Source organism: Phaseolus vulgaris, chromosome 7, assembly GCF_051622355.1.
Source record: "Phaseolus vulgaris cultivar YP4 chromosome 7, ASM5162235v1, whole genome shotgun sequence".
NCBI classification, from domain to species: domain Eukaryota; kingdom Viridiplantae; phylum Streptophyta; class Magnoliopsida; order Fabales; family Fabaceae; genus Phaseolus; species Phaseolus vulgaris.
In genome coordinates, this window is record NC_143504.1 from 59,356,232 (window position 1) to 59,373,326 (window position 17,095).

General features: G+C 32.6%; 2 protein-coding genes across 11 annotated transcripts; one reads left to right on the forward strand and one right to left on the reverse strand.

The window, feature by feature from the left end:
• The first annotated feature begins 3,721 nt into the window (after positions 1 to 3,721).
• On the forward strand, positions 3,722 to 4,667 carry LOC137827564 (albumin-2). Its single transcript, XM_068633749.2, has one exon. It carries the CDS (start codon positions 3,780 to 3,782, stop codon positions 4,458 to 4,460), a length of 681 nt encoding a protein of 226 aa, XP_068489850.2. The 5' UTR covers positions 3,722 to 3,779; the 3' UTR covers positions 4,461 to 4,667.
• A 3,790-nt stretch (positions 4,668 to 8,457) lies between these two features.
• Positions 8,458 to 16,852, reverse strand: LOC137827565 (uncharacterized). 10 transcript variants are annotated; one of them, XM_090304295.1, is made up of 14 exons: positions 16,395 to 16,780; positions 15,516 to 15,695; positions 15,353 to 15,421; positions 15,014 to 15,134; positions 14,879 to 14,936; positions 14,682 to 14,734; positions 14,546 to 14,601; positions 13,337 to 13,489; positions 13,006 to 13,202; positions 11,155 to 12,575; positions 9,553 to 10,488; positions 8,949 to 9,339; positions 8,780 to 8,842; positions 8,458 to 8,698 (listed from the first exon to the last, which is right to left on the reverse strand). In XM_090304295.1, coding segments are annotated over exons 3-14 (3,513 nt in total). In that variant the 5' UTR covers positions 15,355 to 15,421; positions 15,516 to 15,695; positions 16,395 to 16,780; the 3' UTR covers positions 8,458 to 8,636. The 10 variants fall into 10 exon arrangements, with proteins under 10 accessions (XP_090160421.1, XP_068489858.2, XP_068489857.2 ...); XM_068633757.2 differs by having other exon boundaries at positions 14,897 to 14,936; positions 16,395 to 16,770; XM_068633756.2 differs by having other exon boundaries at positions 11,155 to 12,578; positions 14,897 to 14,936; positions 16,395 to 16,757.
• Between the last annotated feature and the right edge of the window lie 243 nt (positions 16,853 to 17,095).

The following is a 17,095-nucleotide window of genomic DNA, read 5'->3' on the forward strand; positions in this document are numbered from 1 at the left end:
AACACGTAACCTTAAAAGCCACTAAATTGAAACACGTAAACTCCACGATGAGGGTTAGAGAGATTGGAGTTTCTTGCTTACCTGAAAAAGGGAGACTCAACAACATCATCATTCCTTCTTGTAATCATGCTTAAGTAAACTAAAGATGATGGCAATGAAAAACTGATATTTAAATGAAACTGATACGTTAAGGATGTTCCAAACTTTTATAAGCCTAAATACAAAAATTGTGTCCAAAAAATCTTATAATGCAGTTTAAATATGGCTCAACTAGCTGTGAAAAAATTATTTAATACCTTTCTTGAAGATTAAGCTCATAAAGTTACCTTTTCTTGAATAGAAAAAACTGTATGGCACACCAATTTTCTTGTCGCACTTTCCATTTAACTATGAAAATATTACATGTGAAAATAATTTCAAAAGTGGAAAAGAGTAAAGGATGTATTTACTTAAAAAAAACTAAACCAAAGAGGTCTTTGGTAAAACCATATTTAAACCAGAGAGGTCATTAGTGAAACCATATTTGTACTTGTATAGGGTTATAACGTCTAAATATAGATAGTAATTGGTAGTGTCTTTCGTCCCTCAGCCGCTTCTCCTTCATCTTCTTTCTCATATTCACTCCTTGGTATTCCGTCATTCCTCCTTTCTCTTCTCGTATTCGCTATCTAATATGTCGGCTGAGAGTTAATCTGCAAAAGATTCTCCGACAATCAATTAATAAGTCTGTATACGAGTGAGTGATATATTGATATAAATGTACTTTCCTATTCTTGTAGGAATGCTTATTAAGTAGGAATGCTTATTTAATAGTGTTAAAATTTTTAAATTGGAACACTCAAACAAATGTTATCTAACTTCTGCATGCATGTGCTGTTTGTGTGAATACATTAATCTATTACTGTGTTTTTTTAAAGCGTCTGCTGTTTGCCACGTCACATAAACTGGATAAGTTTAGCACTATCATAGGATATTTTAATTTGCAATATTATTTACTTAACATAATAATTTTATTATTGACATGTGTATGTTGTAGAAATTGGTATTCATGCATAAGTCCATTTTGAGTTTTAATTTTTCATCTATACTTTATTATTCTGGTTGTTTTTAACTATCAGAGTATTAATTAATATCATAAATGTTGTAACTAGAATACTAGCTAGTAAATCTGTTGATGTAATTTCTAGAATACACATGTGAATATGTTTTCAAATTTTTCATTTTCTTTTATTAATAAAAAATAAATAAATTAAGAGGGATACTTCTTTCAACTGTTATTGACAGATTCCTACGTTCTCTTCATTTGTCTGTCTTACTGACAGATTCATAAACACTACAAGCTTCACCCAAAACAGAAAATTGAAATACCCTGTGATCTCTATAATACTATATATTAGTCTTTGCAAAACCTGCATAATTATGCAGAGTAGCATGAGAAAGAGACACCTGCATAATTATGCAGAGTACCATGAGAAAGAGACACCTGCATAATTATGCAGAGTAGCATGAGAAAGAGACACCTGCATAATTATACAGAGTAGCATGAGAAAGAGACACCTGCATAATTATGCAGAGTACCATGAAAAAGAGACACCTGCATAATTATGCAGAGTACCATGAGAAAGAGACACCTTGCATTATGATCAAAAGCACAACATACTTGAGTGGCACGCATCCTCCCTACCATTGTTTTGAGATTTTTCACATATACTTTATTCATGTGTTCTGTTTGTTTGGTCCCAAACATTATTTTCTTCATGTCGTTTAGTGTGCTTTCTGTGTTTTCATTTCTAACTTTTATCTTTCAGTATATTTTATTTGTTTCTTATTTATTTTATAATGGTATTTATTATTTTATTTTGTGTGTATACTTTATATATTAATGAAAAATTGAAATAGAAAGTTGCAAACATAATTTTATCTTAACGATGTATTTTTAAGAAATTTATTGCAGTTTATATATCTGCTAAAGAATTCACACTGCTACTGCTATTTTTTCATTCACGTGTTGTGTTGTTTGTTTGAGACCAATTTTGGTACTGTTGTCACCTTCATATGGTTTCTATCAACATCATATATTTATAAAAGTTAATGTTAAGTTAAAGGAAATTCATATGATTGTGACGTGTGATCTTATTTCAGGTTGTTGTAGAAGTTCACAAGCTATCCTCACATAATCAATTTATTTTTGGACTCAGTGATTGAATATTCATAAAATATAGAATAAGTTTAATAATTAATCTATAAAGTAAACAATTTGTGTTATAAAGAATTAGTTAAACATATTATCTGTGTTAACCTCTTTCAATATTAAGTTGGAAATTGTGTCTACATTAGTTATAGCACAACATGTTATAGTTTTCTTTCTCTTGTGTTTTTGCTAAAGAATAGCCACATCAATCTATGTCTTTATGATGCTTTTTTTTTAATTGTAACTGTGAAGATGAGTTTGTATAAAGGTTGAAATAACCTGAATAGTCTCTTTCAAATTATTTATTTATTATTGATAAAAAAAATATAGTTCTTACTATTATTGTCATCCATTGCATTAAATAATATTGACACTCACGCTCTCTCATTTGTTGATTGCATATAACTCATTATTAATGAAGATATTTATTTAATAAACAAAACAAGATAGGAAATGAAATAATGAAAATTACAATAACCTTTAAGGGGCAACCATATCAACTTTTAAGATCTTGCAATTCGTTTACCTCTCAAAATGTTATATATACCTCTCAAAATGTTATATATAGTGTATGAACTAATTATAAAATAAAACACTCATTATGGAACACTTAAGTAATATACATACATAAGTATACATAAGTTGACAATGTATTTACCAATCTTCTTGTTTGCTTACTTTTTTATTGTGAACGAAACCACACAATAATGTGATGAATTAATTAAGAATATCATAATTAAAGGGACGTTTGGATTAAAATTAAGAATAACCATTATTATTTTTTAAAACTCTATTTTTTTAAACCCTTATCCATCTATTTATGTATTTATACTTTTCTTGGTTAAATATACTTATTTTCAATATTTTAGTTATTTTTCAATTTGAACATATTTCTAATTAAAATCATAGTAATGTAGTATGAGGCTCATGTTAAGTAATCTATGTGTCTTTTAGGAGTTGATGCTAAATATTTCATCAGTACTTATATTAAAATCTTACTATTTTATTTTTATTTTTCTTACATCCAAACCTCTTTTGCTCTGGTAAATAACGCAGACAAAAAGGATTAGAGATGTCTGGTTTACATTGTTTAGATTAAGAATAACACAAAAAAGTGCACCGATGGTTGAGGGGGATAACATTGTATATCTGAAGCATTTCTTCTCAGTTTTCACTTCACAAATTCTCCTTCAATATTCAACCCTCTCACTCCTATGCAAAATCAAATTGCTCAAGTAAATCAAAGAAGAACAAGATAAATGAATCATTTTTTCTAGTTTCAATTGCTATTTAACATTCTCAATGTTGTGTCTTCCAGAGTCTTAACTCTAGCAAGTTACAGAGTCTCATGACAAACAGCACATGCATAAATAAGTGTATTCATGCCAATAAAAGAACAGAGAGGACATGCGCACCAATAATGCAAATGTTTTTTTTATTTTTTAGGTTGTCAAAGAATCTTTATGGTTTCCTTTCCAGCACCAATAGTAAAGAAGTTCCCACTCCATAACAGTATAAATAGGTGCCTCTGGGAGGAATGTAAGCATCCTCAAATCAAATCATATATCTCTCTCTTGTGTTAAGAAAGATGGCTTACATCAATGCTGCATTTCGTTCATCAAGAGAATATGAAGTCTATTTCTTCATGAAGGATAAGTACGTGCGGGTGTATTACACTCCAGGAAAATTAGATGATAAGATTTTGACTAGTCTGCAGTTGATTAGTAGTGGTTTTCCTTCACTTACCGCATCGTTCTTTGCAGAACCTGGAATAGACTGTTCCTTTGACACTGAAGCGAGTGAAGCATATGTGTTCTCAACCAAATACTGTGCCTACATAGACTATGCTCCAGCCACAACAAGCGACAAGATTCTCTCAGGTCCTACCACAATTGCTAAAATGTTTCCGAGCCTCAAAAACACAGTGTTTGAGAATGGCATAGACTCTGCATTCAGGTCAACCAAAGGAAAAGAAGTTTACTTATTCAAAGGCAATCGGTATGCTCGCATAGACTATGATTCCAAGCAGCTTGTTGGCACCATTTGTAACATTGCTAATGGGTTTCCTGTTTTGAAAGGTACCATCTTTGAAAGTGGAATTGATGCCTGTTTTGCTTCCCATGAAAAGTCTGAAGCTTACCTTTTCAAAGGAGAGGAGTATGTGCGTATCAAATTCACCCCAGATGCATATGGTGACGTTCTTCTGGGTGATGTGACTCCTATCCTTGATGGTTGGCCATGTCTTAAAGGCATTTTGCCTGTAAGCTAAAGAAGGCTTCACTCTCCATCAAAAAACATGGTCTCATAATATGGTATAAATAAGGCTGTCATTGCCCACGTTTGTGTCTTTCTCTTTAATGTAACATTAGGATTGAATGCCTCTTTCCTTTCCTAATGTAACAACTATCTGCATGTTTATCATTCCTATTTTCATATTATAAATAAAAAGTGTGTGGTTGTGTGTGGTTTGGTTTAACAGATATGTGTGTATTTTAAACTTCCAAACTCCTCCAAAGCATATATAAACAAGAACCTCTCTAATGTAAACTTGAAGTAGAACTAATCTGCTAAGCACTTCCTGTCATCATGGATTCATATGTTCCAATCTTGTTCATTGATGTGCTTTGCTTTCTTGCCTCATTATTTCTCTCTTACTTTCTCCACTTGTAGAACCTGCAAAAAGAAGCAAACCCTTCTCAACCATACCAGCACAGCAATGAAGAAGAAAAGAACCTGCATAAAATCACACACCAACACACTCACAACTGTATCAGCTAATTCAATTGTAATTGTAGTGTGCCAGGAGAAGACATCGTATCAGTCCATTCAAATTTAATTAAATATTAAAAAGTTAACAGTAATTTCAGTTAGATTATGTTAATTTAAATAAATATTAACAATAAATAATATTAACATTGACTAATACTAATTCTAATTTAAATTAAATACAAATATTAAAAAGTTACAGTAATTTCAGTAAGACTGATGTTAATTTAAATAAATATTAACAATAAATAATATTAACGTTAACCGATACCAATTTAAATTAAATGCAAATATTAAAAAAATAAGTTTAGCATTGATTAGGCTAATACTAAATTTAATAACTATTAAAAATAGAGAAAAGTTGAAAACATAATTTTATCTTAACGATGTACTTTTAAGAAATTTATTGCAGTTTTATATATATATATATATATATATATATATATATATATATATATATGATAATATATTGAAGAAATTTTGGAAGTAATCAAAGACCAAACGAAAAAATTTCAAAATGATCAATCACTCGTCTCTTAAAAATTTGTTTATTACAATGAGTTGTTTGTGTGTAGTTAATTGAGTAAATAACTTATTATTTATATGGAGATGCATTAAAGCCCTAGAACATTTTATTTTTACTTTTAGATTTTTTCTGTGACATTAGATGAATGGTCAAGTGATGAAATAGATGCAATGGTTGAAGTTGGAGGAAATTCTTGTGCTAATTCACTGAGGCTTATTGAATTATACAAATCTTATTTTCAATCTCAGTAAAAATAAATAAAAATTCTGAGGATCTGCCAGTATGAAAATAAAATTGGTGTTTGGTGTTAACAAGTAACAACCCACATTAATTAATCAACAACTATATATTTAGTGGGCTCTAAAATTATGAATGTGAGTTCATTAGTGTCAACTTTTGGTCAACACTATTTTATTGCTAATTTTTAAATGATTTTTTTTTAATTAAAGCAGTTTAATATTGTCAAAGTTGATTTTAATACAATTTTTTATTTTAAAAATTATTTAATGTATAATTGATTATTTCTATACTAAATGTAATCAACACTAAATAACGTATATATTTTTAAAAAGTTTCGCATACAATGCAATCATCTTCAATAAAAGGAGAAAAAAACATAAACAAGATATTTTGTGATAGTTATTTTAAATAAAAAAAAGTAGTCACTATCTATAACCATGTTCGCAATTAAAATATAAAGAATCGCAATTAAAAATATAAAGAATTTAAAGTTCTTACTTTATAATTAAAATTTAAATGTATTTAATTAAAATAATCCAATTAATCTCATAAAAATCTAAAATATTAAATTTACTAAAAAAAATTTACCCTGAATCAAACAAGATATTTTGTGATAGTTATTTTAAATTTTTATAAAAAAAAATTACCAACTTAAAAATTTATATCAAAAGAGACTATTAAAGTTTGTTCAGTTAAAAACTTTTTGGTTTTTTTGAAAATAAGAATAAAATTTCACTGGAACTTTAACTAATTAGTTATGTTAAGAATTTCATTTATAGCATCCAGTGATGATTGTGATAATCTTCAGAGTTTAATATGATGGTTAAAAAAAAGTTGAAATCTATTTTAGAAAAAAAATCGAGATTTAATATGGTTAACTTTTAAAGTTTAATTTCGTAGTTAAAAGAATATGTAGTCTCTTTTTTACTTATATATTACATGAAAGATATTTTAATTAATCTGACAATTATAATTAATATGTCATAAAATATTTTCAAAAACTATAAAGTTTACATACATACATACATAAATTTATTAAAATTCAAATAAAATATAAATATTTACTTTAAATAATTTTTTGCACGAATTTAAATTTAGTGGAACTGTGAACATATATTTTTACTAATTCGATTTTAAAAATATGGATAATAATTATAAAATCGAGTAAATTTTGGGCCTTAAAATTTTAAAGAGCCTTACAGGCCTCCACACAGCCCATTTTTTAAAAATCGAGCTTTCTTTAACGGGCTTCTTCTTTCTGCTGCACCCCTACGGTTTTCTGATTTTAATAGGAATATTTACATAATATTGTCGGAGTGCAGGAATAAGAACGTATGGGTGTAGGAAGAAACTTCCTCTTTAACGACACAAAATATGGGCTTCTTCTTCCTGCATCCCTACATTTTTCTTCCTGCACCCCACAATTTTCTAAATCCCAAAATTGGCCTTAATATTTTATTTGAAAAAGGATACCGTGGTCACCGGAAATAGGAATCTGGAAGTGTGCTACGGATTCAACAATCTGGAACTGAATATTTTTTTTTCTGGATGAGGGGTGTTTTGGAACCAATTTTTGCATAAATTATTGATTTTCAGATTGCTGAATCCGGAAGTGTAATTCTATTACATATTCATGGATCCAGAATGCTTTTTTTTTAAATTACGAATTTTTGAATCCAGAATGCATATTTCTGTTACGGATTGGTGGATCCAGAATGCTTTTTTTTGAATGATGCATATTTTGAATTATAGATTGGTGGATCCGAAATTTTACCGGAAATGCCAATCCGAAATTTTTCCGGATTCCATAATCCATAATGCAAAAAATAAATATAGTTCAAGTTCATTTTAGGTTTTTTAAAGAATAATAGGGACAATTTGGTCTTTGCATAACATTATGGGGGTGCAGGAAGAAAAATGTAGGAGTGCAGGAAGAAACTGCCATTGGTGATTCTTGGCAAAGGCAGAAAAGTACCCTATATTGGTGATGTGTTGAAGAATTGTGTAGGACCACTCCTCTATTTTATCAAACCTTACACACTCTTTTAAACCATCCATGTTCTAATACCCCAAGCTTTCAGGGACAGTCCTTGAGAGAGAAACTTCCAACTTTCATTTCACATCTCTATCAAATCAATGAAGTAATTCCTTTCAAATTCTATAAAATCAATATGTCAAAACAACACTATAAATACAATATAATCTATGTCTAAATAGATGAAATGATTATATATATATGGCTTCTGTTTTGGGAAGGAAGAGTCAGATATGGGGCATAGAAATGGGTTAAAAATCTGTGGGAGTTGTCCTATAGATTGTACATTGTTTATTATGTTTTAAATTGAAGTTTAATATGTTATTAGTTTGCTTATTGTTCACAGTCAGTATCATCTGCCCCACATCTCACAACAAACATTTAATATACACCAAATTATGTCTTTTATTTAATATTGTTATGATTCCATTAACTACTCACTTTAAAGTGGAATTGATGTGTGTTTTGCTTTTTCATGAAGAATCTGAAGCTTACCTTTCAAAGAAGAGAAGTATGTACCTAAACTTTCCACAATCATCAAGTTTGCAAAAGAGTAGACCCATTTATTTTATAGTTGAATCAAATTAATTGAGTGAATGAAATGTATCTCCAAATTAATGTTACCCATTGAGATGTTGATATTTCTGTTGTCAAAACAAATAGGGGTATAATTATTAATTTACATCATCACCACAATGCTGAACCAAATCCTTAAGGATTCAGATTCAATTTCGCCATTTAGATAACCAAATAATTTTACAAGGTTTTGAAGCTCAAAAGAACTGTCAAAAAGAGGGCCTGAAATCACTTTTGGTTAAGAGACACACTCCAAGGGCAAAATAATCTCAGCTAAGACAAATATAACAGCATAAATTCTGTCAAGACATCTTTTTTCCTTTGTTGCTTCGAAATGGTGATAACAAAGAGAAAGAGCGAGAAGCTGCATAAGAATGATATGTTAGATCAAATATTAATTTGAATCTAGATAAGATGAAGTAAGAGTTGATTGAAGGTCACTTACACTTTTCAGGAGTTGTAGTTGGGGGAGTTTCATCTCGAGAGATCAAATTCTTCAGAGTATGAACTAAGACAACATACAAAATACCAATATGATGATCAGCTTGAGTATATTAGTCATCTTACAAATGAGTATATTAGTAATATGATGGTTTCTGTTAGAATCATGTTACCTTCATTGGGGGAACCATTCTTTCCAATCTGATTTGCTTTAGAACCATCGATACTGTTGCGCCCAGCAGCAGGTGGCGAGTCATGGTTGTCATGGTTCTTTTTTCCAAATTTCAACAGCCGTTTCAACCCTTTAGATGATTCCTTTACCTGAGGCTTCTCAATCAGCTCGGGAATCTTCTCAAGAGTTGAATTTCTGGAATCAGACACTCGTGATCTAAAAGTCTCCATACCAATTGATGCACTGTCAAAGCTTGCAGAAGGTGCTTTACTGTCCTCGGAGCTTTGGGTACTACAATCTTCCAAAGAAGAAACTCGAGCATGATAATTTTTCTCAGTAATATGAATGCTGGACGATTTTGTAGGCTGTTTCTCTATATCATTCATTGTAACCTGATTTTGGAAGAAAATACGTTCAAAACTGATGTATAAGAAGTTCTCTCATGCATGGAAATTTCAGATAAACAACTATGATACAGGCACGTAGACAACAGGTCAAATTAGAATTTCCTTGACCTTGCAGTTACATATCTAAAATAACACACCACTCCTGAAATTAATTATCAAATATCAGCAAATTTCTCCTAATGATTGAACATAACACACCTTGGATGATCCGGGTTGCACATGTGATTTGTTGTCTGAGGTTTCTGTATCTATTGAAACTGATGTATGAACGGCAACATAACTTGGCACTGTCTCAGTTTTCTCCCTCACATTATCATTCGCATACTGTCTCTTCGGTATCCGTGTTTTTTCCTTTGCCTTGCCATCATTACTATTGGGAGCAGAAGGTTTTTCACGTTCAAGCACTACAACAGTCTTCTCAATAATAGGATTGTTTTCTTCATCGTCAAGAGGTGAGATTTCAAATTCAATTTTCTTCAGCAAGGTGCCTTCTAAATTCAAGGAAGACTTGCTAACATTCGGCTTCTGTGTCCTCTCTTTAACTGAGGATCCAGTTTGGACAATGTCATTTGCTTTAGATGTTCCGATTCTTAGTTCAGGGAGTGCTGTAGTCTTGCTTTTATCATGATTCACAATAGCAGAAATCTTTCTGATATCAGTCTCATTAGCTGCTTTAGTAATTGAAGTTTTCCTAGCACCTCTAGGTTTAACAGACACCGAGGAAGAATGACGAATGGTACTCATTTTAGGCTCTGACAATCTTCTAATTCTCGCCATTGATGCCTTATTGTCAGTGGTACCGTCACCCTTCTCTTGCTTGGATTCAGGCAGAGAAGGTGCTGATCGACTTAATTTGTTTGTATTCAATCTGCTGATTTTTTGGGCTTTTGAAGAATCATTGGATCCAACAGAAGCAGTTCTGATTGGAAATCTTTGGAAGGGTGAGGATGAATTTGGCTCTGAATCACTAAATTTAGAGCCTTTATAAGAACTAGGTGAAAGCTTCACCGGAATCTGTTTCTTCGTTTGCTGTGGTGGTGTGGATAACTTGGTGGTCATTGAATTACTCCTGGCAGCAATTCTCCTTTGCCTCTCCATCTTTAAAGCATCAAGGCGTTTTTTCTCTTCCTCTTCCTAGTTATTATCATAAATAGGAAAGAAGAAATAAATAGATTTGAGAAGTTGATGAACAACCTTAAAACATGAATCTCTCACAAATCTAACTTTAAACATACTAAATGCAATGTACTTCAATTGTATGTTAAGCATGTGCAATACAAACATGAAACAGGAGTTTTAGTAATTAGGGGAATGTAGATTACTTCTCTTTGTTCATATTGTGGAGATCAGCTTAGTAAAGAAGAAACAAATAGATTTAAGAAAAAGATGAACAACCTTGAAAACATGCAATATAAATTTAAACATACTAAATGCAATGTACTTCAATTGTATGTTAAGCATGTGCAATACAACCTTGAAAACATGAAATATAAATTTAAACATACTAAATGCAATGTACTTCAATTGTATGTTAAGCATGTGCAATACAAGCATGAAACGGGAGTTTTAGAAGTTAGGGGAATGTAGATTACGTTCTCTTTGTTCATTTTCTGTAGATCAACTTTGTAAAGAAGAAATAAATAGATTTGAGAAAGATGAACAACCTTGAAAACATGAATCTCTCACTAATCTAGATTTAAAACATACTAAATGCAATGTACTTCAATTGTATGTTAAGCATGTGCAATACAAACATGAAACGGGAGTGGGAGTTTTAGTAGTTAGGGGAATATAGATTACCTTCTCTTTCTTCATTTTCTGGAGATCAACTTTGTAATTCCGTAGTCTTTCAGCACGTGCTCGTGCTTCATCCAATGGACTCAGTTTATTAGTCTTTCCTCTCCTTATTGGCCCAGGAGTCTTTTTTAGATCAGAAATATTTGCAGTAGGTTTTGATTTCAGATCTTTGTCCAACATCTTGGATTTTGGTTTCAGACCTTTGTTCTTTTTATCTTGCAAAGCGCCACCCCCAGTCTGAGCCTGCATTTCACAGTCGAAGGCATGATCATAATCCATTGCCCCCTTTTCTGCTCCTCGTTCAGGCATCAGACTCAATTCATTTGGCTGATAATTGGAATTATTCTCTTCCTTCTTGTGTACCTTGGGGAACTCTGAGTCCATGTCAATAGCATTTCTCTCAAGATTTCCTGAATCATTGACTCTGACTACATATGAGTCATCATTCATATCATGAAACAACTTCCTTTCCAATTTTTGGCTTGAATAACCAAATTCATTAACAAAATCACCATTTCCGCCCCTTCTATAACCAATCCTTCCATCTATTTCTAAAGACTGCATAGCATCCACAGACCTACCATTAACAGACTGTCCTGAGCTTCTAGATAACAAGAAACCATCATTGGGTGACCTAGGCATATGGGTCAATCCATTGCTAATTCTCTGCATATCTAAGGCGTCTCTACCACCTTGAGCTTCATGCATATTCCGCTCAGTAAAATCTATGGGATCATTCCCTACAACATGTTTTTTTCTTCTCACTTGATCAAACTTGTCTTGGTCAACAGCATGCCTATCTTCATCTACACCTCTCAGTAAACACTTTTGGAATGCTAGCCACTGTCCTCCATCAGCATCTTTCCCAGAGTCTGTTACTTCCTTATCAGATAAATTCAGTCTTTTAAAGGATTTGTCACTGGATCCTCTTCTTTTTGATGCCTTAACAGATTCCTTAACCTCTTTTTCTTCATCAGTTTCAGAGGAATAATCTGAAGATGACCCACATCCAGAAGATCGTTCTGTCTTTGTAATGTAATTGATGTTCCGAATGACCACCATACCAGATCTGTGTCTTCCTGATCGGCCAGCCTTCTTCCGTCGTTCTCCAGTCAGTGAACCCTCTCTCTCCATGGCCATTTCATCTTGAGTTTCAGATTCAGTAAGCTGTCCATTATTCATGGAATGCATTACATGTCCCACATTTGGACTAGCATTTAGTCTGGAGTCCTCCATAGGTGAAGAAACTGGCTGCATTAATGGGATGTTGCCTGGATACGTCTGATAGTAGGGTATCCCTTGCACTGGATAAGGCTGAAACATTGGTAAAGCACCCGGGGGAGAATGAACAGGCCAAGAGGAGAAGCCATTAATTGGAAAATGACCTTGGACATTATCTTGGTAACCTGGGGTTGGTTGTCTGTCTTCTGAACACGCATCAATAATTTTTTAAACAATAATGTCAGTACATTTTAGGGGAGAAAAAAATAGACATCAGGAACTTTACTAATTTTGCTCAGATATAGAACCGCTGGCAGTAAGAACTAAAAATTTGATTCAATTCAATAAAACCCCAGTTAACCATAGATTATATCAAATAGAAAATCCCATATTTATGTGTTATTCATGGCACCTAAACAAATAAAAAACTACCAACTAACCTACTAAAACCCATCATAAGTGTTCATGACTTCCCATACCATCCTTGCTCTCATACCCCCCAAAATGGATCTTCCTCCACCTATTTTCTACTGTTAATCCACTCAAGAAACCCCTAATAATAATCCCTTCATTGACCTCAAAGTTAAAAGTGCATGAATATGCAAGTCCAAATGTGCTGAAGATGTCAGCTACCTGAATTAGTTTTGCCATTACTTTCTGAGTCCAACTCAGTATGGGATGTAGCAACCATATTGGAAACTACTATGCCAGAAGCATTTATTGCACTGGAGTCAGCACGATTAGGTGTCACTTTGGCAGCTTCAATTTCAAGCCAATGGCCACTTTCATGCTTTATTTTCCATATAGATATAAAATTTCTGCATGCATCCCTGAAATGTGACAATATTAGAATCAGAAAGATTGTCTAGAAATCACACACATGTGCGTGTGTGCTATCAGCCAATTGGCCAAGTAACCAAAATCTCACTAGTAAAACATAGTTAAGAAAGATAATTATTCTTACATCAAACGTGATGCTTCAAAGCATTCGGCAAATGACATCAACGCTGGCATGTAGTCAATGTCAAAACCAGCAGCAACAGCACGTGCAAACGCCATTCCTTGCTCTTTCTGCAGAGCAGATTTACGTGTCTCCAGGACTTTCAAAAGCTGAACTCTAAAACAATAAATAGAGGAGGGAATACAGTAGAAAAGAGGTTAACAAACAATTATTCAGCGTACTAAGCTCAATGAATATAACAACTCTTAAAGACTTATACATAATGCACACCACACAATTAGGTCTCAATGTTGGCTTAATTTTATAACAAAAATTCACTCATTAGCACTTCATTCACCATATTGTGAGAATGGTCTTGACATTAGTCCATTAAATTCAACAAGGAGGAATCTTTATGCTGAATTGTGAAGAAACTCAGGAAAAGTTAGGGTGGAAGGTTAATTCCAAAAGAAGAGAGAAAATTCTTATGTTTGCCACAGAAAAAGTTGGAAATCATAGTATCCATCAAGATCAAACAAGACCTGAAGATTCCTAGATAGCATATTATCTAGTCAGTATATTCATAACTTCAGGGGAAGGGTGGTGAAGATAATGTTGCAATAGAATTTATTAGAATTTCTAATGTTTGCCACAGAAAAAAAGTTGGAAATCATAGTATCCATCAAGATCAGACAAGACCTGAAGATTCCTAGATAGCATATTATCTAGTCAGAATATTCATAACTTCAGGGGAAGGGTGGTGATGATAATGTTGCAATAGAATTTATTAGAATAATCTACTAGAAAATTATTGGTTTTATATGGCAATACAAGGAAAATAAAGAAGGGTAGGACTTAGTCAATAAGAAATCAATTGATTTCAACTGGTGGAGATGGTACTGGATAACGGATTATCTTTAAAGGGTCAAAAAAGAGATGGTCAAACTGGTACAAGAGCCTTACAAGTCCTTTTCTTCTTTACTCATAATTATCGGTTCTATGTGTCCAGACTAAAAAATAAGTTCTATCTGGTTCATAATTGTTTCTAAAAATAACTGCAATAGCAGTTTGCTCTATCTGTTTTGACCATATTACAAAAAAAAAAAAAAAATATATCCAGGTCAGGCCTAGGCACTTAAGTATTTTATATTAATCAGACACAATCATCAACTAAAGTTTCTTAGTGAGGGATGATCATAGAAAAGAAGGAAAAAAGTAATGTTTAGAACTTACTTTGAGTTTCCTTCTGATTTGGTGCTTCCATTTGTATGAAGTGGCTGTGTATCAGACTGACACATATCCGCACAAACAGATAAGGAAATAATAAATCTAATCTATATAAGATTAGGGTATTCAAGATTTTCCTAACCTTGTAAAGTACAATAGCTCTGTCCTCATTTGTATCCTGCTGATTCTTCCTGCCTGAGTAAAGCCAATGGATCTTCTTAGTCGCAGACAATTATAAAGTTGCAGACAATTATAAATTTCAGCAAGGCTTTATATATCCATTTTTGTTGAATACAAGATACTTAATAGTTTTAAACTATAACCATATGCAATAGATACCTGTTCTTTCAAAATTACCTTCAATGTTTTCCACATGTTTTATTTGGTTTTCTTCTACCTACAGATATACAAGTTAATTTAAACAAACCTTTAATGGCTGCAGTTGAATTTAAAAATTGCTAGATATGTACTTACAAAGCTCATCCCTACAGAATTATTTCCTTGAATTGCAATTGCCTCTTCAATTTGTGCGATTTCAGATTCGACAGTATATACACGTTCCAATATCTCAGGAGTGCTCACAAAGCGAACAAACCTAAAGAAGCAGAGGAAATTAGTTCAGCCTGCTAATCTATACAAAATTAAATGTGAGCTAGAATCATTTGTAGCAGAACAAACTTTAAGCTTCCAACCATAGAGTTAAAATTCATTTAGTCTGAGAGTTTAACATTCAAAGGAATCCCAGTACTTCCCTCTACTTTTGAAAGAGTAAGAACACAAAAAATATAAAAGGAATTTTGGAGTACATATTACATGAAAAACAGGACTTCCAACACAGCATACTAGATCCATGGTGAGTTGAGTACTGGAAGAAATGATAACCTTGAATAAGCATAGACTGATCAGTTTCAATTCAGATTCAGACATACATTGATAAGAATAGTTAACGAAAAAATACTATGATAACAAGTCACACCTTTCAATTGTTCCCTTGGTAAACCATGAGGCATCAGTGTCAAGCTTAGGCACAAGAACAATTGAATAACCACCCTTTGCTATTTGATCTTGAGCTGCCTTCAAGTGGGATAGAAATGGATTGAGCAACCCTGATGCAACTTTCTCCTTCTTTCCATTAACAGTTATAACCAAGTCAAATCTGAATTACAGATGAGGGCAAAAATCAAAGGAAAAAGTCAGGCAGCTAATACCTACAATCATGTTACTGGAAGAGTAATTCCTACAATCATTGTTTTGAATGAGCTATTGCAATTTTGATCACATAACAAATTAACCAGCAAATTTAAACAGAAGAAAGTGCAGAGACTTCAGCTACAACATTTGTAAATAAGGGCAAGACAACACTCCAGTTGCAAATTCAAAAAAGGTCAAACTGAACTGAATCCATGAGACTGTTAAACTAAGTACAGTCCGCTAAATTATTATTGCTGTTAAGAAAGGTAATCAACTAGTCATCTCCATTTTAATTCATTTTATTAGGACTATCAAATACCCAACTGCAAAAAAAGAAAATACAAAAATAAACAAACTTATTAAGATTATCATACACCCCAAGAGCTTAAAAATACACAACAATATTCAATGGTTCTTGTTTTCTATTTAGGGTGAGAAACGGAACAAGTAGTAAAAAACAACAATAAAATGGTAAAAATATTGATGAATGGGGTAACACTGTTGTTAGGACTATCAAACACCCCAAGAGCTTAAAAAAACAAAAACCAACAAACTTAATCCCCACAGTTCTTGTTTTCTATTTAGGGTGAGAAATGGCACAAATGGTAAAAAAAAACAATAAGATGGTAAAGTATATTGATGAATGGAGTAACAATATTGTTACCTGGTTCTAGTTGGTGTGAGCTGAAACATAACTGAATCCAACCTTGTAGAAGAGTTCATTGTGAGAGAGACCAAACCAGAAACTGGGTTTTGCTTTCTCAGGGATCACACATGAGACTCTAAAGTGAGGCTAAGCTCACATACCCAAAAAGGAAAAAGCAAAGCTTCAAAGTGGGGTTAGACTCTGGTGACTCAAAAAGGAAAGCTTTGCATGAAAAACAGGCTTCAGGGCCCAAAAGGAAATAAAAGGGTAGGTTGCAATGAATGCTTAGAAATGGTTGAAAAGAGGAGCTTCAATGGCTTCCAAAGACAAGTGACTCTTTTGAGACAGGATCCAAAGTTGTTCTTCTTTGGATACCAACTCAGAAAAAGGGACCATCACTCTTCAATATCACAAAAAAAAGGTGTATTTTTTTGGAAATGTGGAAAGAAAATGAGGGCAAAACCGGGATTTCTAGCAACATTGTCAAACGGCCACATGGTGACGCTATCAAACACATACTTGTCTTTGAAAATTGATGCTATTTGGATGAAATTACTATGTTGGCCTCAAAAAGTTTTTTTACAGTGTTTTTTCTTTGTAGAGTACCGTTGAAGATGACACCCTGTTATATGATATCATCCCCTTGTTCAGTTACAGTTGCAAAATTTATTCTTCTGTCAACTCATAAATGCTTCATTATCTTTATTTTAAAACTTAAC

What these genes read in the sequence shown, in the direction of transcription:
- LOC137827564 (XM_068633749.2), top strand. Translation starts at nt 3,780, where the DNA reads ATGGCTTACATCAATGCTGCATTTCGTTCATCAAGAGAATATGAAGTC.
- LOC137827565 (XM_068633750.2), bottom strand. Translation starts at nt 16,453, where the DNA reads ATGAACTCTTCTACAAGGTTGGATTCAGTTATGTTTCAGCTCACACCA. An exon ending in GAGCTATTGTACTTTACAAG is followed by an intron (nt 14,602 to 14,681) that starts GTTAGGAAAATC and finishes GATATGTGTCAG; the next exon opens with TCTGATACACAGCCACTTCA. An exon ending in TAATGGCAAAACTAATTCAG is followed by an intron (nt 12,579 to 13,005) that starts GTAGCTGACATC and finishes ATGCGTGTTCAG; the next exon opens with AAGACAGACAACCAACCCCA.